The 25423-nt window shown below is 40.5% G+C and overlaps 2 protein-coding genes across 3 annotated transcripts; both read left to right on the top strand.

Annotated features, from left to right (window-relative positions):
- The first annotated feature begins 485 nt into the window (after positions 1-485).
- Tm9sf3 (transmembrane 9 superfamily protein member 3) lies at positions 486-4650 on the top strand. Its single transcript, XM_076786722.1, has 10 exons — positions 486-787; positions 1073-1268; positions 1352-1474; positions 1586-1830; positions 1902-2141; positions 2213-2497; positions 2584-2792; positions 2856-3002; positions 3075-3158; positions 3236-4650. Exons 1-10 carry the CDS (start codon positions 701-703, stop codon positions 3378-3380), a joined length of 1761 nt encoding a protein of 586 aa, XP_076642837.1. The 5' UTR covers positions 486-700; the 3' UTR covers positions 3381-4650.
- Positions 4651-5957: 1307 nt separating this feature from the next.
- Positions 5958-21170, top strand: Spz5 (spatzle 5 Toll-1 receptor). Of its 2 annotated transcripts, none has more exons than XM_076786744.1 (8): positions 5958-6554; positions 7508-7934; positions 11894-12048; positions 18138-18227; positions 18783-18959; positions 19413-19535; positions 19886-20131; positions 20435-21170. In XM_076786744.1, exons 2-8 carry the CDS (start codon positions 7905-7907, stop codon positions 20604-20606), a joined length of 993 nt encoding a protein of 330 aa, XP_076642859.1. In that variant the 5' UTR covers positions 5958-6554; positions 7508-7904; the 3' UTR covers positions 20607-21170. The 2 variants fall into 2 exon arrangements, with proteins under 2 accessions (XP_076642859.1, XP_076642860.1); XM_076786745.1 differs by having other exon boundaries at positions 5963-6554; positions 18804-18959.
- The last annotated feature ends 4253 nt before the right edge of the window (positions 21171-25423 follow it).

The following is a 25423-nucleotide window of genomic DNA, read 5'->3' as shown; positions in this document are numbered from 1 at the left end:
TGGCATTGGCCGAGTCAGAATCCGTTCGCTGTAGCCGCGCTCTGATTGGTTCACGTTTTTCGTTAATAACTCAAAAATAAAACTTCTGAGAACATTTTCGCAAAGGAAAAAATTATTTCACAAAACATTAGCAATCACCCGTTTCAAGGAAGTACAACATTTTGGGACACCCTGTATACTATGTAGGTATAGGAAGTTGGCTTTATTGGCTATTTTTACAAGCATTCTTACAGAGATGAAACTCTCAGAACCTTTGTTGTTCGTGACCACGAAATTTTGGACCCACATACAAGCAGCGTTGCCGTTTCTGTAAGTTGTTCGTGCATAAATTTGTACACGCATGCGCACTTGACTACAAAGTTCTGAGGCTACATTCAGGGATCTACTTACAGACGCATGCGCACTGGGAATCGGTTAACAAGAAAAATACTGGAGTTTCACCTCTATAAACATCGTCTGCGACGACCATGATGGAAGCGCCATCTGACGTAGGAAAACGTTCTTAGGAGCCCAGCGCGTATTAGCGGTTACTGTGAGAGTGTCATCGTTGCATTTTAATACGTGTCCACTGATGTCTGTCCGTCCGGTGTTTCTGCTACGTTAGTCACATTTTGTGAATCTATGGGATGTTTTCATTGTCAGATATCATTGAATTTCTATCTGTAGTAGCATAAGGCGCCTAGCGCGCCTTCCCGTCACGATGAACATGTGTCGGGCTCGATTGTTATTCCACTTTGTGGCGCTTAGCCTACTCCCTTTTGCCCGTCCCGACGAGCACAATCACATCGTAAGTATTTAGAAATGACATATTTTCGAAATGTCAAAGTTCCAAGACCGTTCCGCACACTCGATCATCATACTTGCAATACATAACGTGCATTCTGTCTCGTTGGCATTAGTTCTTTCGTTATCTCTTCACAATTGGTCAATATGTAATCATGATTTTCTGTGTCTGATAAATACTATTCGTAAGAGAAGGTACTGTCAACCTATTGTTGATTCGGAGTCTATTAATGTGGAGCTATATATTTTTCAGTAAAAAATTTTACTTCTACAATGTTTCTGTTTTCAGTATGAGGATAACGATGAAGTAGTCCTATGGATGAGTACAGTCGGACCATATCATAACCGCCAAGAAACTTATTCGTACTATTCGCTACATTTTTGTAAAGGCATGAAAAATGTCATTAATCATTATCACGAAACATTCTCAGAGGCACTACAAGGCATTGAACTTAAATTTAGTGGCCTTGAAATCGAATTCAAATGTAATTGACAATATTACTATTAATAGACAATATCAAATATTTAAATAAGTTTTAATTATATTATTTATTCTACGTGTTTGCAGCTGATGTTGTAAAAACAGAGTATTGTCAGATAAGGTTAAACGAAGAGAAAGAGAAAGCATTCATATATGCAGTCAAGAATCAGTATTGGTACAAGATGTACATGGATGACTTACCAATCTGGGGTAACTCGTAATGCTTTCTCATTTGAGCATATTGTTGTACTGACGCATATTACTAATGCGTACTCATTTTAGCACTGTTGTACTAATTGATTCTTGTGTGGCATCGTTTAGGAGTTGTTGGCGATCCAGAAGAAAATAATGGAGAAGTATCTTATTACATTTGGACACATAAAAAGTTTGACATAGGCTACAATGGAAAGCAAATAGTTGATGTGAATTTGACCAGTGAAAACAAAGTTAAGATAGAACAAGGTGCAGCTATCTCTTTCAGCTATGAAGTTAACTGGAAGAAGAGTAACGTGAAATATGAAGATAGATTTGACAAATACTTGGATCCTAATTTCTTCCAACACAGGGTATGCTCCACTAGAAGCAAAACCCTTTTAATATCAAATTTACAATTTAATGCACCAATGTTTCCTTTTAGATCCACTGGTTCAGTATTTTCAATAGCTTTATGATGGTAATCTTTCTTGTTGGGCTTGTCTCAATGATTCTGATGCGTACATTAAGGAAAGATTATGCTAGATATAGTAGGGATGAAGAGATGGATGACATGGAAAGAGATTTAGGAGACGAGTATGGCTGGAAACAGGTTCATGGGGATGTATTTAGACCAGCTAGTCATGCAATGCTTTTCTCCGCTTTGATAGGTGCAGGCTATCAGGTAATTACTTTGGTAATTGAACGTTTTGAACCCAATGAACATGTGCAATGACACACCCTATTTTATTGTAGGTCACAGTTGTTGTACTTAGCGTTATCATTTTTGCTATTCTTGGAGAGCTTTACACTGAAAGAGGTTCAATGCTTTCTACAGCAATTTTTGTATACGCTGCTACATCGCCCATAAACGGGTACGCCGGAGGTGGTTTATACGCTCGTATGGGAGGACGAATTTGGATCAAACAAATGATTCTCAGTGCCTTTATGTTACCTCTTATTGTTTGTGGCACTGCTTTCTTTATTAACTTCATCGCCATGTATTATCATGCTAGCCGTGCGATACCTTTCGGATCTATGGTACGGTATCTTGTTCTCCTAATTCTTCTATTTCTGATAACACTGAAAATCCGGTATTACTTTAAGAGCAATTTTCATTCATTCAGGTGGCAGTCACGTGTATTTGCATATTCGTGATACTACCCCTAACATTGGTTGGAACCATCTTAGGTCGTAATCTAGCTGGTACACCGGATGCGCCATGTAGGATTAACGCAGTACCACGACCTATTCCTGAAAAGAAATGGTTTATGGAACCACTAGTTATTATAATGCTTGGCGGCATTTTACCATTCGGATCGATATTCATTGAAATGTATGTACCGTGATTCGCTTACTGAAATATTTACGAACCGATTAAAACGATGTATTCTTTTAGGTACTTCATTTTTACCTCATTCTGGGCATATAAAATCTATTATGTCTATGGTTTTATGTTACTAGTATTCGTTATTCTAATGATAGTAACGGTTTGTGTTACTATTGTATGTACATACTTTTTGCTGAACGCTGAAGACTATCGATGGTAAGAATTACTTGATCAGTTTTAAGGTTCTACAGAAACAGTCCAATCCTTTAACATACTATCTTCTTACAGGCAGTGGACAAGTTTCTTAGCAGCAGCATCGACTGCTGGATACGTCTACATATACTCCTTTTATTATTTCTTCTTCAAGACTAAGTATGTTTTTATAATATAAATAGTCTTTAATTGTAGGCTAGTACAATTTATGAACTCACCGTGTTTTTCGTTTTCAGAATGTACGGTCTCTTTCAGACAGCATTTTACTTTGGTTACATGGCATTATTCAGCCTTGCCTTGGGTATAATGTGCGGAACAGTCGGTTACGTCGGTACTAATGCATTTGTACGAAAAATTTATTCCACAGTGAAGATAGACTAAAGCACAGCGCTCTAGTGTAACGTCTATGTCGTGGGATTAAACAAATAAGAGCGTACAGAGTGATGCCTGCTGCTCTTCACAAAGTAGGACTCTTCTTCCCTTAATATTTTTAATTATTTACTATTTAATAATAACGCGCAAACGCGACTCTTAAAAGAAAAATTTATCAACGATTATGAATATTATATTAAAATTAACAAAGCGAATAAGAAACGTTTTCGTTTGTGTACGACAAATCGTCGAATATTCGATCAAATATGGCAATATCTTTCTCTTAGTTTATTCGTTGAGCACGAATATCCAAAATCGAGTCCTGCGATGGCTCGCGCGCCATCCTTAAAACAAACTGTTCGCCAATTATTCAGTCAAATATATTGTTCGTCCTATGAGTCACAATTTCGTATCATATAAAAATGCGATGGTTTCAATTATGCAATTTTAGATTCACAATTTTTACTTGAGGCAACCAACTATGTAATATTGCTCAATTCTGCTGGAAATTACTTTTGCGCGCATAAATTCGTATATAGAAATGGAACCAAGAACTGTACGAACTTAGAAACTTCAATGTTTCGATTGAATTAGGTCGGTACCTAAATATTTTTCGTGAATATATTAACATTCCAAAGCGCCAGCGAATGTCAATAATTCATTGCAACTCTCGAAACGAAAACGATCTTGGGTATAACTGCTTTGAGAACCATCTGGAAATGAAGGAGAAAGTTTATTCAGGAGGCGAAATAATATTTCAGTTGTTTCAATTAGGACAGTGCCTCTCTCCATTGTGTGACTCTAGACTGGAGATTTTAGTCATATGAAGAACTACGCTCGATCACCGACGATTCAACTAACGTTAATTTAATAGATAAGCTAGGTGTTAGATCGTGAAATAAGAACGTGAACATAAGAAAAAATTTTTACCATTGGCTTCGTACTGTACGTCACCAACACGTTCCCATTGTGTGGATTTCTTTCGTTACAAGTTGTGAGTGCATCGGTAAAATGTTGCGAGCCTATTAATAAAAGTGAACAGGACGATCCTTTCAATTGCGATCCTCTTCAGTGCGGATTAAACTATTTAAGCACGCAATTAACCGCCGCTAACAAGGTTTATCGATAAGAAGGGGATTGGGATTTTGAAATCACGGTGAATGTGCTTGACCCTAACCGGTACTGTCGAATGACGAATATGAGTGGACATTCGAATGAATATACGGTTTGTTGTTAGTCGTAGCAGTTCTAAGAAATATAAAATTTCTACATACAACAATCCTGGTACGTTTTATCTAACCCGATACTGTTTTTCTAGATTTATTTTATTGTTTCAAAGTGTAATTTTATTAACACATTCTAAGGGAGATGGAGAAGGAATCTAGAAGGCAGGAGGAATTCTAGTGATGAGAAGAGGGGTTGTTGGGAATAGAATGATGAAAGAGGAAAACTGATGAAGAGGAATGGGAAGGTGGGAGAAGGAAAGGAGAGGAAGGATGTTCGCCCGAGTCCACCAGGATTCATTGGTGACCTACATAGTTTCTCCAGGGTCCACCAGGACCCATCAGTGACTTACATAAAAACTTCAGGGTCTACTAGAGTCCACCGGCGACCTATATAGATCCTCCAGGGTCTACTAGGGTTCATCGGAGCCCTACATAATTCCCCTCTGGAGCTGTCGATGGCCTAGTGCCAAGGGACTCCTCCGAGGTCTCTGAGGTGCGAAGAGCTTCAGGAGGTCGTTGTCCCAGGCATCTCGCAAGGGACTGATAATTTTTGGCAGCGCACCTCACTTGACCTCACTGACCTCATCCCTGAATATACTTGGTCATAATGGCTGTTACAGTTTGCATTTGGCGCCACTCTAGTTGCAAAATTCCCAAACTGATAGGAAAACGGTACCGACATTACTGACGATATACTACGTGTAGGGTGTGATCCAGGCTAAAGATGATATAGGATTTGATTACAGACGAGGTATAGAAGTAGACCAATCACCCAATTTGGATGAATTGAGTTTCCGGGTAGCACAATATTGGAGAGAGAGCTCTCATCTCCTCTCTGACCCTCTGACCTCCTTACCATTCCGTGTCACATCCTACCGCATCGACCAGAACTAATATTATGGAACTGATATCGTTCAACGGCGCTGTTGCTGATTGTTTTGTGTTTGTTTTGCGTGTATAGTGAGCGCATTGTGCGTGTTTCGCGCGCGTTTAGTTGATAAAATGGAAAACAATATCACCAGCATTTATTAAAATTGTACAATAACTTTTATAATAAATTTCGTAACAGAATTTGGTTTCATATTCTATTTTTCTCCTGCTCCAAAACTCCTGACAGAAAAATGGTGTCTATACGAATACTTGGATCCTAAAATTTAAATCACATACGAATATTTTAATCTTTTTTCAAGTTAAATTTTCTCAAACTTGTTAAAACTCTCTACGAAAGAAATAAATGTCCAATGCAACGACAGCACTATGAATCAAGCAAGAATTCCAATTCCTATAAATATACTTGCAACCGAGTCATTACATCGGAACCGGAAGCGTTCTCCAGAAATGACAATAATGGATATCTAGTATTTGTTAACACTACAAAAACAATTGTATAAAATACTTTCACCAAGGATCGCCCGTTTCAGTCAAACATCGACAAACTACCAGTCTCCTGTGAAAACTATGAATCGGTAGAAAGAATTCCGTAGCGTCGCGTCAGCGGCCATTGACCTCAGACTCGCATGACGCCACGGTGGCGTCAGCGGTCGTGACGGCGTCAATTGTCGACCAGGCTGCTACCGATTGGCAAACGAGATGACAAGCAACAGCGGACAGTCGACCTTTCAGGTAACATGACTTCATTGATCTCGTTCTGCCGACACGTTTCAGGAAAATGACTGTCAATCGGGCCTCGTTAACGTATAAGGTCGACCGGACAGTACTCGGACCACGGACGCCAGTGAAAGTATATCGTGCGTACCCCACCCAGGTGCCCCCTAGATCGGAACTCGTGCACGGGTCCACGAGGAAGGGGCACGGACGCGGGTACGGGTATAGATACGAGTACCCACGTTGCTATAGTTAAGATCGCCGCGCGTAAAATAGCGCCGAACTAACTCTGACAGAGCCCGAACCCGACAGAGCAGAAATACACAGAGTGACAGAGTGCCGGGTGATCAAGGTAGCCGATGCAGTCGCATCTTCACGGTTCGACAGTGTCATAAAACAGTGCTCGAAAAATACCTGCCCGCGATCAGTCTCTTCTGGTATCTCCCTTTGGTACACCCTGCACCCGTTCTGCGAAGTGCGGCGACGAAACGTCCCACCCTCTCGCGCTGTAAATCTCTTTCGCTTGTGATGGGAAGCTAAACAAGCAATACCGAGTGTCTACCTAGTTTCTCTGAACTCAAAGTCTCCAGGTAAACTGACTAACCGGGTCTCGCGGTAGCGATTTCCTAAACGTTTGATATCAATGATCTCGCTAAGCCGCATCAGCCAAGTGTGACAAGTCGTTTGTGAAACTCTGCATACAGCTAGAGCGACCTACATCCGCGCTTAGGGGATGAACCTACTACCCTCCGGTGTCCGGGTTTCGGAACTCTACTATTTTCTTTTTGTTCATTGTTAAAATGTTTAGCTACGTACCTCCTTTATGATACGTTGAAACGGTTTAACAGAAGAAAGTCATGAGATCGCTGAAAATAATGTGTGCTATGACAACAGAGCTCACGAAATTAATTTTACTATCTTTAAGTTAACGAGATTGCGAACGTCAGATACGTTAATAAAACTGATATTATCACGGAAACGAGGAGCTAGAAGTTTGGAAATGTCTTCCCCGGAGCATAAAATTCATAATAGCGGTAGATCACGATAGTATCCGGTGCTAACTCGTTTTCCGAAAGTGGTGAACAACAATGGTTTCACACTTGGCCGATGTTCCTTAGAAATTTCCCTGCGCGCCGGCAGGCTATCAACGAGTTTCATCGAATGGTGCCTGTAATAATCCTGGGTGAACACGTTACCGTGTAACTCTGAAGTCGGGGGCCTCTTTTTGTTATTTTTCCCCCGGGTTCCGACGCTCGAACCGCTTATCAGTTGGAGCATTGTTTAATTGTTTCTCAATTCACACAGTTTACCGGCGGGAGTCTAAAGTTAACCGGCCGCCGGAGGAGGCGGATCATTATCCAGCCGCGGGGAAACAATACCTGTCAACACCCGAGCGACTCGATGATTACGTGTCAGCGTTTCCGCGATCCGTACAGCTCGCTGCTAGGCGCATCCTCTATCGCGGTTACCGGCACGCGCTTCCCCGTTTCTCGTGTCACCGTGGATTCCTTCGACGGGACTCACGCAACGGCAATTATGTGATTTAGCCGTTACGTTCCCAAAGAGACACCTGCCCCGCGAACGGTGTTTGCGAGGTGCGATCGAGATCCACGATTACGGGAAGCGTAGCGACAGCCCTGGTTAAGTGTCCGTCAAAAGCATCCTGCGCCCTCGGCGATAGGCACGTCACCAGCCCGAAAAAATGAGGCCTCTCTTGGACCTGTTGATAATCGTAAGTGATCAATCGATGGCACGTTTATTACCGCGTTCCCCTTTATGGCTCGCCGCGGTATCCAACTCTTCGATCATCTCTGCAATTAAAGGAAGCGGCGCGTATTTGGAATACCTGCTTCTTCGACACATCCGCTGCCGCCTTTGTCGCACGTATGTGACGTTCTCAATTCTGAAATTCGCTTAAACTAACTTTATACACTTCAAAGGTATAATTAACACGCTTTCAGCCACGTCGATGTGGGCGAACTCTTCGTGCACCTTTAAACATTAATTTTTCTTTCATAACAGAGGTGTCTTTTGTACGATTTGTACAATCTAAAACAAGCTCTAATTCCGCAGTGTTAACTTTCTGGGATTTCATGTCCGTGCAACATTTTCTGAGACATCGTAATGTTTTCTCAAGCACGAAGAATTACCGCGAGTCGTAAAAATAGAATCATTCAGAATAGTTTTTTCCCGAAAAGCAACTGTAAGTCGGAAAACTTCATCCATATGCAGTCCGTGCGGCTGGGTTAAGCTTCTCGTCTTTTTCAGTTGCAATTATACAAAAAGAAACATTGGAACAAGAAATCGAACGGTTCCAAGGACGACGATGTCCTAAAAACATTCAGATGCACTTTTCTTTTGAACAGAATATCGTTTTACACAAATCGAATCCTGCTGCTATTTCTGAAAAGTACATGTACACAACGTTTCGTTCCCATTAAACTCGATTTCGAAATCCGCGCATTGCAATTTCAATGTACAAGGCATAATCCGCAATAAAGACTCGTTTCCTTTATAATCCGTATAAACGGCAGTCTAGTCGGCCATTATACAGCGAGTATAACATTTTTTACGGTCGTCGGCAGCTTGGCAATAAAGTGCCGCATTATGGAGACATTAAAAGCTCATTAGAAGCTGAATGGCCGACGTGCCGGCGGATCTTAAACGGAACGGTTGCCACAGGAATCGTCTCGTTGCGGCAAGAATCGCGGCACGCGAAACGGGACCGCGTAAAAATTCACGGAAGCGTCTAAACGACGTTTCTAATTCGCAACTCTGCTCGCGTGTCTCTACCGCCGCGAATCGTGCGTGAAAGTGCAGCTTCTTCTTTCGAGGCGCGTGTCTATAGACTATAGGGACACGCGTTTTACGGTCGCACACGTGACGGCGACATGACACCGCGACTTGCCAGCCACGGCCCGATCTCTGCGAGACGAACGTCGTGTTTCGTGCACACCGTGAAAGCCGAACGAAAATCTTCGTTGCCACTGATGTTAGATCATTCGTAATTAATGATTGGGTGCAAGGAGATCTTCATCGGAGCCGGAATTCACTTTGCAACACGCTGTAAAAAGATGCGGATTGCTTGTTGCTCGCGCGTGCATGATGCAACTGTCGCTCTTCGACGGGGAATTCAATTTTTCGACATTAAAATTCGATGCAATTTTGGATGCACGTGCGGTTGTAATTAGATCGCGGGTCTTTGCGCGAGATAAACTTTTTCTGCATTCTGTATATTTAGACTGCGGATTTTATGCATTTATGACAAAAATAGGTATTTTAAAACAGTAAAAACATTAGAAACCGTTTAAAATGCTGTTACGTTGTTTTTGACCTATTTTCTATTTCACTCCAGTCTGTTGCAAATCAGATGGAAAATTTTTATTTTGCATAAAGGTCCGCAAAAATTTTCTGCATTCGTTATGTTAGAAGTAGGCTGCGCATCTGTATGCAGAATAAAAATTTATCACTTTGAATGCAAGAAACAGGAGCCACATAAAAGTTAATTTTTCCTTTTGACAGGTTCAGTAAGTTTGAAATAATATAGTAGACAATTAATTTTTATGTAGCTCCTGCTTCTTGTAATCGACACGATCAATTTTTATTTTGCATAAAAATCCGCAGTTTAATTATATAACATGAAAGAGCCACCTAGGAACAGTTTTCTTTCTTTAATATATTTACTAGGTCGAAAGTACTATATCGATGCTATTCGATTCTTTAAATCTTTACACAACAAAGTCTGCAGTCTACTTATAATTTATAAAATTGTCCCAAAAAGTTTTATTCGCAATGTGCACAAAGAATACGGTTAAAAAACGCAATCGTCTGTTCGTTAATGTTATATTCTTTCCTAAACTTCCTCTTGCTTCACCGCTTCGTTAGTTTCTTTAAAAAATTATTCCGAATTTGTGCGCATCAATAAAAAATGAAACTTTCGGGACAGCCTACGTTTGGTTGTGATACTAATTGTACTTCCTAATGTACGGAGTGCATATTGCAATCCATTGTTCGGGGACTAATATATATTTTAATTACTGTAATTACTATAATTATGCCCAATTTTCTTCTTTAGAAATTAGCGTGCGTGTTGTATCTTTTTGGATAAAAATCTCCAGTTCACCAATTACCTTACGAAACCGGTAAAGCGGTCATCGATCGAAACATCTTATTTTTTTAATAAATTTTTTCAACGTTAATTTTCGTTCGAAGGACAAGTGCATAGTGATGGTTTTTTAGATGGGCTTGCGCGCAGATGAAAACAGGGCTGGTTAACATTTCTGGCGCGTCTACGATGACGCGGTTTCGCCATGTTTGTTTCACGAATCATCAGAACGAAAGCGATTTCTCGGTACACGACTGATATCCGTCGTGATCCGATGAAACACGGTGCCGGCTGTGTCATACGGATGAGTCAATCGAAAGTGGCATAAGAAAGCAGTTAAACGCCGCTGCACCAGGATATTACGTCAGACTTAAATCCGTGTTAACGACCGGGGTCAGATAACGATCGCTCGTTTCAAAATTCCAGATTCGGAAATAGGCCGACGGGAACAGATTCGCGGATGCCTCGCGGCTTTATTCTTTATGCTCGCCTCGATAGCTCGCGACGAACGCGGGTTCTCTATTCGTTTCGCGATCTTTATCCCGATTAGTATCTCGCGGTCTACTGCGCAATGTCATAAGAGCATGCGATTTTCCTAAAGAGATCGCACGAAAGAATTCGTCAGTGATTTTTCACGAAGCTCTAACATCAAATGAAAATCCTTGAATCCTTCTGATTTCGCCATTTTAAAGGTACGAGGATCTTTCGAATTGCAATATTATCAACTGGAATATTCGTCTAATATTCGCGAGTGTGAAGTGGTATTTTCAATCCTGAATTTAATATCACAAATAGTTCACGCATTATGTGCAGCGCGAGCCATCGAAACCGCCTCAAAGGAGCATGAATCACTCGGATTCCGCAACCGGGCAGAGATTTCTCCTAATAATCTTTGAGGAAAATTTTATAGAAATAGCGCTCTAATTACGTATATCGCTGCAATCTACTTGCACCAACGTTGTATGCAAACTTCGTTCCTCTTTGATGCCCCGTAATAAGAACATTATCCATTTCAATACTCAGTTGGGAATTCCAGCAAAAAATCGTTTAAAATTCGATCACTATTTTTCATAAAAAAATCCAATCAATTTGATTCTACAATATCCTTTAAAAATGCGGTTATCCTGTTTCTAGTAATAACTGGTCTAAGCAATATATAATTCTATATAATTAGTACAAAAAACTGTTCAAAATTAGGACCAATCGATAAAGTACATTTGAAATAACTGCTTGTACTTTTGAAGTACATTTCAAATAAGACGCTTTACTTCAATTTTCTTCCTAACTATCTGTTTTAAGTGTCTCGTTTGAAATGTGCTTCAAAAGTATAGCTATTTCAATTTGTTCTATTAATTATATAGAAAATAGCTGAATACTATAAATATTATGTGTGCAAAGGGTTAGACGAAATAAAAGTGCATTGTACGAGCTGGATAATAGAAAATAGAATGGAAGACGAGTTCCGGTAGTCTAGGAAAAGCCGTTTGCGAAGCCAAGGCCTATTGTCTACAGTTAATTTAACGCAGATTATTGCTGTTGATCTTTCCACGTGGTTATATTTAGACGAAAACCGAATTCGATTTCAGCTATCCTTGGCGAACGCGCATAGCCAGCCGTGCATCGAATACGGATGTCCCGGACGACCACAATTCGAGCCTTTTGTTCCAGCGCCACCAGGACACACGCCTAATTGCGCGAAGCCGGGCCAGACGTTCTGCGAGAGCCCCGATCATTATCCCCGGTAAGAAACTCGTTTCATTCAGTTTAAGCGTAACAAGCAAAAAAGAACGGAACAAACGCCATACTCTTGTTACACGGGTCCGACATTCTAGAAAAACCCGACGGCCTTCATTGGCAGCGCTCGAACCCATCCCCGTGGCTAAACAATTAAAATAAGAATATAATAAACGGAATTAATCAGTACCGCGAAACACTTCGGGAACTCTGCTCTTCTTAAAATCCCGAGATCGTTTTGCGGGAACCGTGGGATATCCAATTATTCTTGCTTGTAGTTGAACTTTTTTAACTGTAGAAAAATAATCTAGAACAAAGGGCTTTATTAATACGCCGGGAATCATGACAGCCGAAGTAATTGAATTTTATGAAATTTATTAAGCACACTTTCACGAACGCGACCCCAAACTAGAACACTTCCGCGATCACGATTTCGAGACTTTCCCAAAATCCGCCTCGAAATGCACGATTCGTATGCAGCACTCGTCCCACCGGCGCCATTGAGAATATTAATGGCGAGACATCGAACCGTATTTTTCTGAATTCTTTGGAGAACGAGCGATCTTTTTTGGAAACCCACTCAAGTCCCCGCCGATTCATAATTTTGCGTTCAATCGGCGCTGCTTATGGCAAATTGCCGAGATTTCTCGAATTTATATTTTATTCGCCTTTCTGATATTTTTAAACAAGTGTGCTATTGTGGTAACAGAACGTGGCTCGAGTCCTCGTTTTGCGATATACAAATTTTGATTCATTCTTCTTAGTCTGCAGATAATAATTTCAACTCGTTCAAATGATCGAGAAAAGAAACGAAGGTCTACGTAGCTCCTCGTAATTAACGCGTACAATTTTTATTTTTCCACATAAATCCACTGCTCAGCAGTTTGAGCTTAAAACATTCCGCTGAAAGCATTTGTTCATCGAACAATCGGGACAACGAGGGCCAAGAATGGAACAGAAGACAAAGAGGACGGAGGCAATCCCCGTTTCGTAAATAACATTGTAAAAATTGGAATTCACATTACTGTCAGCAGTTTGTTATTAACACCGGGCGCTCCGTTGAAGGCGAAACGAATTTATAGCTCGATCTGCATAACAATTCCCGCGTATTACGACGAATGGTAGCATTTTTTCTTTTTTTTCTTTCGATTACTCTGCGAGAACGGACAATACGCGACCGACACCTTGGAGAGATATCGCTTCACTCTCCCGCGGCTGTTAAGAGCCCGCGCATTATCATGCAAATGCGATAATAAATCTGACATCATAGATTTGCGACGCGGCGCGGGAGCGTTTTGTTCGCGAGCGCCTAAGTGGCACATCGTAACGGCGAATCGTTCTCTTCTTTTCTTCTTCTTTTTTCCTTAGAAAAAGGCGTGTAAAATTGCGTGGTTGTTGTCATTCTTTTTTCTTTTTTTTTTTTTTTTTCTAATGCCACCGGATGAGGAAAGTTGTGTCGGATAGAGGCGGGTTGCGAAGGTTCGAATCGGGAGCAAGTTGTGCAAGATGAAAGGAGACATGATCAAACTGCTGTCACCCGCAGATCGTACCTTTGCAACTTCGCGAAGCGAACAGCAAATTGAAGCCGTTCTTGAAGCTGGAAGTTTCATAAACTTCCCACTGCTTCTTAAATAATGCGGATGTTGCGATCAACAGATTGCGAGCCTTCATGCAAAATAAATTCTTCCTTTTTGTTTTAAATTCTTTCCAGCTTTCTACTGTTTCATACGCTTATTTCAATTTTTAGGTGTTTATAACAAAATCGTAAAGGTAATTGTTTCAGTTGAAAAAAGTTATTTTTATTTTTCTCCAATATTTCCATAGCAGGAGAAAATTGAAAAATTTGGAAAGAAATTAGGATACAGCCCCAGGTGTCCCCTTTACATGTGTACCACGTGTGAGACCGCCACATGATTCAGTACCGTTATAAATTATTACAAAACGCTCTCTTTGTCAGTCGTATTATTTGTTGGAAACATTTACTGTCCCGGCTCAATAGACATCACGAGAAAGTGGGAAAAAGTTCCATTGTGAACTGATGGGAGAGAGTGTGAAAGAAGTGTGGAAAGACGTAAGGTTCTTGTTGACAGTAAATATTTCTAACAATTAGACAAAGAGAGAGTCTCCTCAATAATTTATGACGGTGACGCTTGAGCCTGTATTTTAATTTTTGAAATAATAAATTAAATTGTTTCATGTTTCACCGAGTTCTTTCGCTTGCAGGCAGTGATAAACGACTTTTAGAATTAATATGCAATTTAATATTCGTTTTCGTTGAAGAAGTAAATTGAAACTAGAAAGTGGCTCGTTGGGTACACAGTTGAGCAACGCGTAGTAAAGTAGAAAGACACTGACCGGGATCAATGACTTCTACATTTAATGTGTGATTTAGTATTCGTTTTCGTCGAAGAAGTTAATTGAAACCAGAAAGTGGGTGATTGGTTATACGGTTGAGCAATGCATAGCAAAATGTAAAGATCGCGATCGAGATTAATGATTTTTATATTTAACGGTTCAATCGATATGCATTTTTATCGAGGAAATAAATTGAAACCAGAAGGCGACACAGTTGGGCAGGAAATCGAAACTACGACCAATATTAGTGTGTGTGTTTAATTGAATACGCCTTTCAATTAAGGGCTCGGGATAGTCACGTGACTTTTTAATTAATCATTTCCATTCACAGCTTTCAGATACAGACTTAGGATCCGTCTTAAGATATCCGGTGGCATTAGCAAAAATGGCATAAAAATGCTTGGATAAGGACAAAAACTTGAGGCACGTAAAACTATTTTTTGACGGTAATGTAGTCACTCTACCTTATCGCGAATCTACGAAGACCGGGCCCTTAAACAGATAAATATTTTCTCCAGTGTACGTTTCACTCGGTAGTAAGAACAAGCGTAATGAATTAATAGCAAAAGTTCATCAACGATACGAAACAATGTATTGTGCTTGTTCGGCTCGAATACTTTCCTTGCTCGCAGTGTACCATTTAATTGTTCGACGTGGGAGGAGTCCTTGGTGTGATGCTGAAGCTTGACCTTAAACATATACTAATTTATTCAGCATCGATTCACCACTTCGTACCGCGTTCCACTGATCGCTTTATTCATGTTTTGAAAGAGAGATTAATGACTGAGATCTCACGGTGCGTCGGCGGCGTACACGATCGTTCGATTCGATTGGCAAAGATATACATAGAGAGATCGTCCAGTTTTTGGATCGTTCTGTAGATTTCTGCGAGGAATCTCGAGCCGAAAGCGATCGCCGGTTACGTAAAGACTAATGGCGACCTGAATAAGACTGTTACGTCGGTTCCGATACGGTTAATTCTTTAATCATCGTAGCGTGACCGTGGCCTTGAGGCGGTCATGCCCTGCTAGATAATTATCGGGCCCGTTACGATCGATAGTCCTGCTGTTCGATGTTTCATCGATCCGTGGAACGCGCGAAAGTTATCGTCGTCAACGATCATTGTTCAGCACCTGCAGGTTTCCATTTCCTTTTCCGTCTTTTCTTGCCGGCAATGACTCGATGATTCTTGCCGCTGCTAGCCGATTGTCCCATCATCGCAAGTTACCTCAATATTGTTCTATCAAACAGAGAAAATTACATATTTTTCGAGAAAATACTTCCAAAATTTGTTCAAAATTTCAATGTTCAAAGTTCAATAGAACGGCTACGATACTTATAACTGTAGTACAATTATACTACATTATACTATACTATACTATATTACTATACTATATTATACTATAATATACTATTCTATATAATATATTACACTATACTATAATATACTATACTATATGTACTATACTATATTACACTATACTATAATATACTATACTATATGTACTATACTATAATATACTATACTATATGTACTATACTATAATATACTATACTATATGTACTATACTATAATATACTATACTATACTATATTATTCTATATTGTACTATATTATATTATACTACATATAATATACTATGTATATGTATTATACCATATCATACTATATTATATTGGACTATATAATACTATATTGTATTATACTATAATCATAAAGTTTTCTTGAGCAGCTAAATTAATACTTTGCGTGCTCGGTAACTCGGCCATCGAAGTTGGAGCACCTTGTACACGCACTCATTTTCTGCCGTTCGAGTTCGAGTGTCAGAGATACTTAAATTCACTCTTTACTCGGCAATAAGAGTTTAAAGTGGCCTCCATCTGCCTCACGCGATACGATGCTATCATTAACTACTCAGAAACGCCTTATCATTGACTATCGCACGCGTTCGAACACTCCCATTTGATTTATAACTGAACGACACGCATTGTCTGTAACATTCCTGCATCGTTTAAAAAACGTTGTCAGATCAACATGCGTTTATCTCGAAATCGTTTATTGCAAACTGTACCGCAATTTCTGGTAGATTAAAAATATAGACTTTCTCTTAAGTTCACAGGGTCACTCGTAGATAACTATATATAGGATAGAGACAGACAACTTCGTGACTTTAGCAATTAGTTTCTGAAGCTTTGAATATACTCCATCACCCGGTGTTTTAATGACAATTATTATTGAACAATTTAGAGCAGAGAAACATTAGCTGTTTCCAGTGGAAACTCGAAGATCAGAATTGAAGTAACTTGAAAATTTGGCATCGATTTCGGGTCTGTGCAGAGTGTCTGTCGCCGATGCGCGATTTCTTGACAATGCCTTCACAATGCAATTGCATAAACAAAGAGCAGATGCATAACAGGAAACGATAATAGCTCGTATTGTTTGTTGTTTTCCGGTAACCCCAGGACTTTAATTTGAGATCGTTTCCGTGATCGTGTCAAATTTCTTTGAAGAACACTGCCTCGATTGTGTTGATAAACGAAATGTAGAAACGCTAACCAGAAATGCAGTGACGGAAAATATTTCATAGGAAATTTTACACGGCATTACATACTTCTTGTCATTTGTTTTCCATTTATTCCAATATTTCGAAAAGTCCAAGGTCACCTCAGAGCCTCATTTGTTCAAAAATCAATTTCTATACTTGGACAATTGTGAAACCCGTGTTAATCAGATTATTAAACAGTGTTTAGAATAAAACAATTATAGTTTGCCAAAAATAATGAATTGCCGAGACGGATCAAAGTACCGTACAAGTTCGAGATTAATCCATTGACTATTCATAATTGTGGGATCATTCGAAAGTCGGCCGGCGTCGGTGTTCCCCAGACGGGAAGCGCTTTCTGATCGAGATGCAGCGAACGCCATCCTCGGAATGGCGGTGACGAGCAACGAGAAAACAGCTTTTAGGCGTGGACCATGAATTATACATCGGGACAGATCTCTAGCCCGGCGTCGGAGAAAGTTCTTCGGGGTTCAGACGTAGACGAAAATTTGTCGGCCTGTTTACGCAGGCAATTCGCACGTTCCCTCGCGGAATTTTAGGTCGGCCGACAATCGATTTGGGTTCTACAAACTTACGATAGATAACAGCCCCGGTAAACATAGCTTTTGCCTTCTTGATTAATTTGAAACTGTTAGCGCGAGAATACTGGTGCAAAATCTTTTCACGTACGACGAGTCTTCGTTAAGGGACTTCATACCAAAGTGAACGCTTCACGTGATAAGATGGTGGCCGTCGCCAGTGGATCAGTATGGCCCCTTCGATAGCATAAATAAATAATTTCTACTTCCGACCGTGTACACTCAATAAATTATTGCACCGCATCTAAAGACAATTTGACTTCAAAGAACGATGAAACAACTAAAAAATATTCAAGTACGGTTTCTTTCGGAGATATTTTCAATTTAAATTGCCGCTGCCTATAAAACATGGCCGATCTCCATGGGTTCATGAATAACGCATGGCAAGGCACAATTTTTTATTCATCTGAAACAGTTACTATTGAACTCGAGTCAAGGGGTCATTCGAGATGCTCGGATGTCAGGTCCGTATCGTGATACATGTCGCTGCAAATTTGCATCTAGTAGGTCGAAGATCGTTCTAACAATGTAGCAAAGGACGTACCATATTGTCCTACTTTACTTTTTTATCGACGCGTTGACTCTTCTTTCTGTTGCAGGCAGCTGATTAAATTTCTCGTGGACAAATGCAGCTTCGACTTCGCTTCTGTACTGAGAGACGAGTCCAAAGACGACTACAATGCTCGATGGTAGTGGACTTTCAATAATTCATTCTGAATTTATTCAAGAGCAGCACTGAAATCTTGCAGGAAAATAACGAAGTAGTATTGGACGTCTATGGACAGACATTTCTAGGTCGCGAGCTCGCAAAAAGTTATTTCCGAACCTCGGATGCTAAACAGTTAATTCTTTTTGCTAAGTACAGTAACGTCTCCTTGATCTCTTTCCGGTGACAATACTTTTTTGTTTGTAATGATTTTTTTGTGAAGTTTTTACTGGGATATTTGCGACTTATGATTGAAAACGCGACAGAAATTGAACCAGTAAAGATGATCCAAATTGTATCGTCTCATTGTGATCAGGAAAAAGGCGCAAATATGCCGGTGGAAGTTTCACAACAACTATTATCAAGTAAAAGATTTGTCAATGCAATCACGGCATTTTTAAATTGTAGAATGTGGTGATCGCGATACGTGGTTCCGCAACGATCGATTTTCGAATAGAAATTAGACTTTTATCGAACGAACGCCTTATCGAAGAATGTTCTCTTAGTGATAACTTTCTCCGTGACGAAATCGTTCAAGGTCAAGGAAATTCTGTTCAAGGCCGGTGCCAGATTACTCCGAGGGTTACGATTACCCCCCGCGGGGGCAGCCGGAATTACACTCGCAGCCGTTACCATTCCTGCCGCCTCGGTTTCCTCCGCGAGGGCAGCCACCTTTAATTTATGGATCGCCGTTGAACGACACTCAACAAAATGGGTAATTCGAATGCTAATTCACTGCGTGACACCGGCCGATCCGCTCTGCGTCCTCGCCTTTCACCGTTGTCAACGCTTTTACGCGATACGCGGATCACCCCTTGTTCGTGATGCAACTGTTCGCGCCATGTTTTATTTTCTGCTCCCGATCTCGTTCCGCTAACATTGTCGGTAGACTGTGGATCTTGATGCAAAATAAAAATTGTCTGTACCAACGGCAAGAAATAGAGATCGAATTCCTAAATTATCAATTGTAGATTAATTAAGAGTCGAATGATTAGAGAAAGAAACCTTCTGTATTTAATAATGTTAAAAAATTGAAAACCACACATCGATATAATCCAATTCTTCTAATTTGTCTATGTTACAGCTTAAAATTCCTCCTATTCATGTTTCTCAAAAATGCACAAAATCTAATTATCAATTTAATAACGAAGAACGCTTCTGCGATCAGTTACAGGTACAATGTACCGGATCACAACCACAGAAATCCGTTTTTGAGCACAGATCGATCAGTCTACCCGCAGACGCAATCTTTGAGCTCGCTCGGACATGGTCAAGCATGGTGGACACCCAGGTGATTATTAATCCTACCTCGAGAATTATTTTCTCGAAGATTCTCCGGGAGAATTGATGCAATCGTCTGTTCAGATTTCTTCTCAATTGAGTTAGAGATTTGAGGCTTTCACGGCCCGGCAGTGTACAGTTCTCACTGTCAAGACTTTTAGGTGTAAACCTTGACCTGGAGAAATTATGGTACAAATATGATACTGACATAAGTGTGTCTTCGACCCTCTGGATGCAATGCTTGCGAAACGTTGGGAAAATAATTCCTCCAGGACAGGGCTCACACCCGGTAGCCTTAACAGCGAGAACTGTAAAATTGGGCAGCTGGGGTTTAAATTGATTTTGGTTTGTTCCATGCAGATACACGCGGGAGAATAAAACTCCGCCTCGCACCCTGTACGAAAATCCATTGTTGAGATACAGCAAACTGGCCAAGGAACGTAAGAAAAGGCAGACTAACCCCGGTGCCATTAATCTTTGCCCGACCGAGGCGACGTTCCACACGCCGAAGGTAGCACTTAACAACCAGGGGAATTGGATGTACGTGGTGAACCTTTCGGAATCGGATCAGAAGTATACGCAGCTTGTGAAGGTCGAACAGTGCACGTGAGTAATTGAATTATTGCATTGGAGCACTGTGGACTTGACGAGGGCAGGTTTGGCATGGATTTGCACTCAAATACCGAGCCTTCTGTTTCCGCATTAAGCCCGGAATTTGTTGACAAGTTTTGGTGGCAAATCCATAGCAAATAGAGACCAAATTCTGTTCCCAACATGGTCTTGGCACCAAAATGACCGCCTTTTGCTCGCAAAGTACGATTACAAACATTGGTCAGGGTAGCTGATTGAGCTCTAACTTTCACGTGAGATTATGAATCGTGCGGCTTAATTAATTTGTCATTGTTTCAGACAATCTATGTGCAACGGGATTTGTTCCCTTCCCACGGGCTACACCAGCAAGTGTCGGCAGCAATTCGTGCAGAAGAGGCTAGTAGCACTGGAAGGAAGCGGAAACCAGCTGTACACCGACGTGTTTTGGTTCGCCCATGGCTGCACCTGCGAGATTATGCTCAGTCTCTGAAGAGTTTCCCGAAGATTACTTCAAGCCGACACTGACAGTGTGTGACACAGTATTGCGGACGCCCGGTAATCTATTACGGAGAATTCACCGTGTGGAACTGAGCAAGAACGCGATTCTTGAAATCGTTAGAAAGAATTTGTATGATGGAAGGCTTAAGGAAGAAAAACCAGGATACCTAGGAATCCTGTTGTTCGAGTCATTTGCTACTTATTTATTGGCACTTGAATTACATCCGCCGCATTTAGTTACTTTTCTACGTAGTCAACAGTCGTTTAGAAATACTTGGAGTGATTTAATTCTTGTTTGCATTGCTATATATTTTAATTTACAGACTTCTAATTACAGTGTACTAATGACTAAGTGGTACTTAAGCGGTTCGAATGTTCATGTATGGATATTTTCAAATAACTTTTCCCTAGATTTCATTGTAACTAGGTGTCTACTGTTGCTATTGTAGATAGATAAGTTTATCAAGGAATATAATATAATGAGAACATTATAGAAACTTTGTGTAAGATTATCCTTGTTTATATTACATTGAAATAAACGGAGACTGTTATGAAATCGAAGACTTAAGATCCCTACAGTGTCAACCGTTGCTTGCTTTGAAGGAAGAATGTTACGTACAGAAGCAAAAATAATTTAATATGTCTCGTATTGTTGTAATACATATTTCATAAATACCATTTCCAATGTACACGCAAATTTGTGGGTTATCGGTAATGTTGAGCGCTTGGTACTCTGTTGGTAACGATGTTGCTGATAAAATAAATCTAGCGCAGAGAGGAAATGAGAGTGCTCACGCTCGGGGTTTTAGTATTCCCACTTTTCCTGCATCATCTTTTTAGCCTGGAACAGAATCTGCATCATCTTTTTAGCCTGGAACAGAACCTGCATCAACTTTTTAGCCTGGACCAGAACCTGCATCATCTTTTTAGCCTGTATTAGAACCTGCATAATCTTTTAGGCTGGATCAGAGCCTACATAGAAGAGCCTCTTTTAACATAGAAGTAGGATCCACTCTGGCATTATTTGGAATCCGCTGCTAATGATGCAGGTAAGATGATGCAGGTTCTGATCCAGGCTAAAAATTAGACTAGGGGGCAGCACTATACCGGGGACACTAAAATCCCGGGCGTGAGCACTCTCATTTCCTCTCTGGAATCACAGACCATCTGTGATCGAATGGTAGCACCACAGACGAGGTATAGGAGTAGACCAATCACCATATGGGGTTTCGTGTCTCACAATCTGAATACCGACATCGTTAACAACAACTAAATTTCTTACGCCCTCTACGCTGACAAACGACAAATGTTGCAACTAGATCCACGAGAAGCTTAGACCATATACCTATAATAAATGAAAGGACCTCCGATCGAAGGAATACCAATTTTAGGCAAGAAATATCAATTTTAAAAAAAGGAACTTTTGAAAAGTTCTGAAGCAAATTTCAATTAGAAATCCACGAAAAAAGGTGACGATGAAAAACTGTGCTTTTCGGTTAGTTAGTCAAAGGAGCTTACCAAGAAGCTGAAGGTGGACCAGGGGAAAACAAGGAAAGCATTAAGGCGGTGGCCCCGGCGCGCATCCCCTCCCTAGTTCCGCACACCGTACACGAGTTTGCAAGGGTACGGGAGTCCCGCTCTTATTTCTTAATAATGCAAAGATAATACTGTTTTGTAGTCAAAAGCGTTAGATAAAGGTTCTATCTAGGCGGCAAAGGTCCTCAGAAGTCCTACTTTTGCTTTTTTTGCCGTAATTTGCAATATCAACAGCATGCTGATTTGGGTAGGCCAGGGTGGTCAGGGTGGGCCAGGGCAGCTCTGGAGAACCTCTGGTCAACTCCAAGGTCCTTCGTTCTTCTGGTCCCGGAGCCCTTCCGCTCCCTCCTGAGTGCGCACCACGACTGACGGACTGAGCGCGGCCGCCGAGATCAGGTGCGCGGTGCGCGGTGCGCAACTCCCCCACCCCAAACTAACTTCGCTAGATTTCGTTCGCCGCGATATTAATTATTGATAAATTTGTTATTTCTGGCTGCTTAATGTTTATAACAATTTCTTTTGGTAATGGTATCAACAAGTAATCCCTTGACCATCTTGCCATCCAATTTTTTAGTAAAAATACCTAATAGAACCCGAGATACAGAGTAACTTTTGAACCATGAATATTCGCGCGCATGAATTTATTGAACACATTCACTGATAAATTTAATATTTCCGGCTGTTTAATGTTTATAACAATTTCTTTTGGTAATGATATCAACAAGCACTCCCTTGACCATCTTGCAATCGAATTTTTTAGTAAAATAACTAATAGAACTCGAAATACAGAGTAACTTTTAAAGCATGTCTTGAGCATGTCTTAAAGCATGTCAAAGTAACTTTTACGCATGATTATTCGAAGTATACAAGATACTCGATTCTCATTAAGATTTCTAATTAAGATTACTCGGTATTTCATATCGTGCGACACGAAACAGTATAATAAGGTGACTGGCGTACTCCTGCATCTCGTCTGTGATATTGGTTCCACAATATTAGTTCCGACCGATACGGTAGGATGTGACACAAAAATGGTAAGGGGGATCTAGAGCCCTGCGGATGTGAGACAAAAAAATACATTGGGTGATTGGTCTACTCCTGTACCTCGTCTGTGATCGTAGTTCTATATTTATATCTTAAAATGATTTCGGGTATTGTGTAAATAGAATTAACCAACTAGGGAATTTCTGACAGCATCGATTATACAGAACCATAGGCAGAAAATCGAACTATATTAGTTTCTATACTTATCGCGAGATGTCGCTATAGACCTTGAAATTCAAATCGTCACGCAATATTTCTTATGGGGAGACATACAAAATTTGTATGTTTGAATACCCACAAAATTATACAACACGACGAAAGATGCTTTTTAAATGTTGCAGTCACTAAAATTATATTTTGCATTTTTTTCTGATAAATCTGAAACCTGTAGTAGTCCGTGAGTTCATGGACCATCGATCGTCACGTAAACTCATAAAAATTGCTCCTAAGTATAGCAGTCGTCACTTCCCCAAGGTCGATAATCACGACGCATATTTACGTATTCTGCGAATTTATCACATGCAAATCGGCCGACAATTATAACATTTACATATCTCTTTACAGAAAAATATTTACATGTAAATTTAATACATACAGTGACCCACAACGGAATATCCGCATTAGGTTGTAGCGTACTGCAATATTATCAATAATACACGCGGGAAATTATTAACCCGTTGTTTCTTGTTCATTCAATGAAAAAAAGAGTAAACCACAATTTGACACAGTGTTCAGCAGATTAATTTTATTTGCCTTTAACACTCGATTAGTTAAATTTATCCTCGTTATTGCGTATTCGCAATTGACCCTCGCGAAAATTGAGGCTTATTCAAATTTTTTAATAAAAAATTGATTCTTCATTCGATCACATGTGACCACAATTTTTATAAGACAACCGGTTAGACGTATCAGTACGTTTAGTGGTGATCAATATTTTTAGATCCCTAAATTAAAAAATTCCTAAGAAAAATACTGCATATATTTCCCAGTGAACTGGAAGTAAACTTCATTTTACTAGGTTGCAGATTTCTATGCAAAATAAAAATTGTCTGTATTAATACCAAGATATAGAAGCTGTGTAGACAATTATTTCTATTCTCAATCATTTTAACGAGTTGGAAATAATACAGCAGCATCTTTAAATTCTTTGAATGTTTTCACTGTTCTGCACTCGATCTACTCGCTCTTGCTGTAAACCCATAAAATCTGCAGTCTAATAATTACAGATAATTTTTAAGAATAATGTATATATATATATTTGATAAAGTGGACGTTCAGCGAATGCAATTTAAAGTGCAATTTTGCGCAGCCGGATCATTATCGAAATTGAATTTCGCGTTGCCGGATCGATGAAATATCGCGTGTAGCCAATTTCCAAGCGATCTAGATCGACCGTTGAAGAATATCGCGCAAAACGGGAAGCGATTTACGGGAGATGGTAACTGGTTATCAAGGACGGAGCGATATAGGTTAAACCGCGTGTCGTTGGAACGCGAATACGGCCGCGCAGCCATGAAATAAAAGTATATCTCGGCCCGTTCCGTCGACAGGCGGAAAAAAAGGACGAAAAGGAGGAGCAGGGAAAATGGGAGAGTAAGGGAAACAGGGTGGGACAGAGGGGCAGGAATAACTGCTAGGAGGTCAGACACGCGCAGGATGCGCGGAATTTTCTCTTTCTCGCGGCACACCGAGGCCACACGCACCACCCTTCTTCGTTTTACAAGGAGAACGCGATCGTTCGAGTTTTCAACCCTCCGACGCGTAGCGGTCCTTTCGATTCCTTCGCGGCCATCTTGCCGCTCGAAATCCCGGAGAGCCATTAATTACGAAAACGTGATTACGCCCTGGGAAATAATTTCGAAGGAAAAACGAAGAACCGCCTGGGACAGCTGCTGGAACGCGATCGTACCGGATAATTTATGTTTTTGGTGGAAATTAATCTCTGGAACGAATTCCGACGCTGGAATAATTACTGGGAAATGAAAATTATCTTCGGCTGGCATTGTCCATCTAAGAACATTTGTATTTAAAGCTTGTTGGATTCATCGTTTGTGCAATGTTTGTTTAGAACTGCTCGTCGCAGTTTCGAATGTTGTTAACAATTGAGCGTGGAGTTAGGAGTTAGGAAATGATGTTGTAAAAAAGTGGAGAACGCGGAGGGATCCGGTCGGTCAAAGTCGAGCATATTCAGCGCGGGTGGCCGTTAATTTTACTGGTACGGAAAATTCG

The sequence above is a fragment of the Halictus rubicundus genome, chromosome 4 (assembly GCF_050948215.1).
Source record: "Halictus rubicundus isolate RS-2024b chromosome 4, iyHalRubi1_principal, whole genome shotgun sequence".
Lineage (NCBI taxonomy): Eukaryota > Metazoa > Arthropoda > Insecta > Hymenoptera > Halictidae > Halictus > Halictus rubicundus.
The sequence above is the reverse complement of the archived record's forward strand: the minus strand, read 5'-3'. Positions and strand labels throughout refer to the sequence as shown.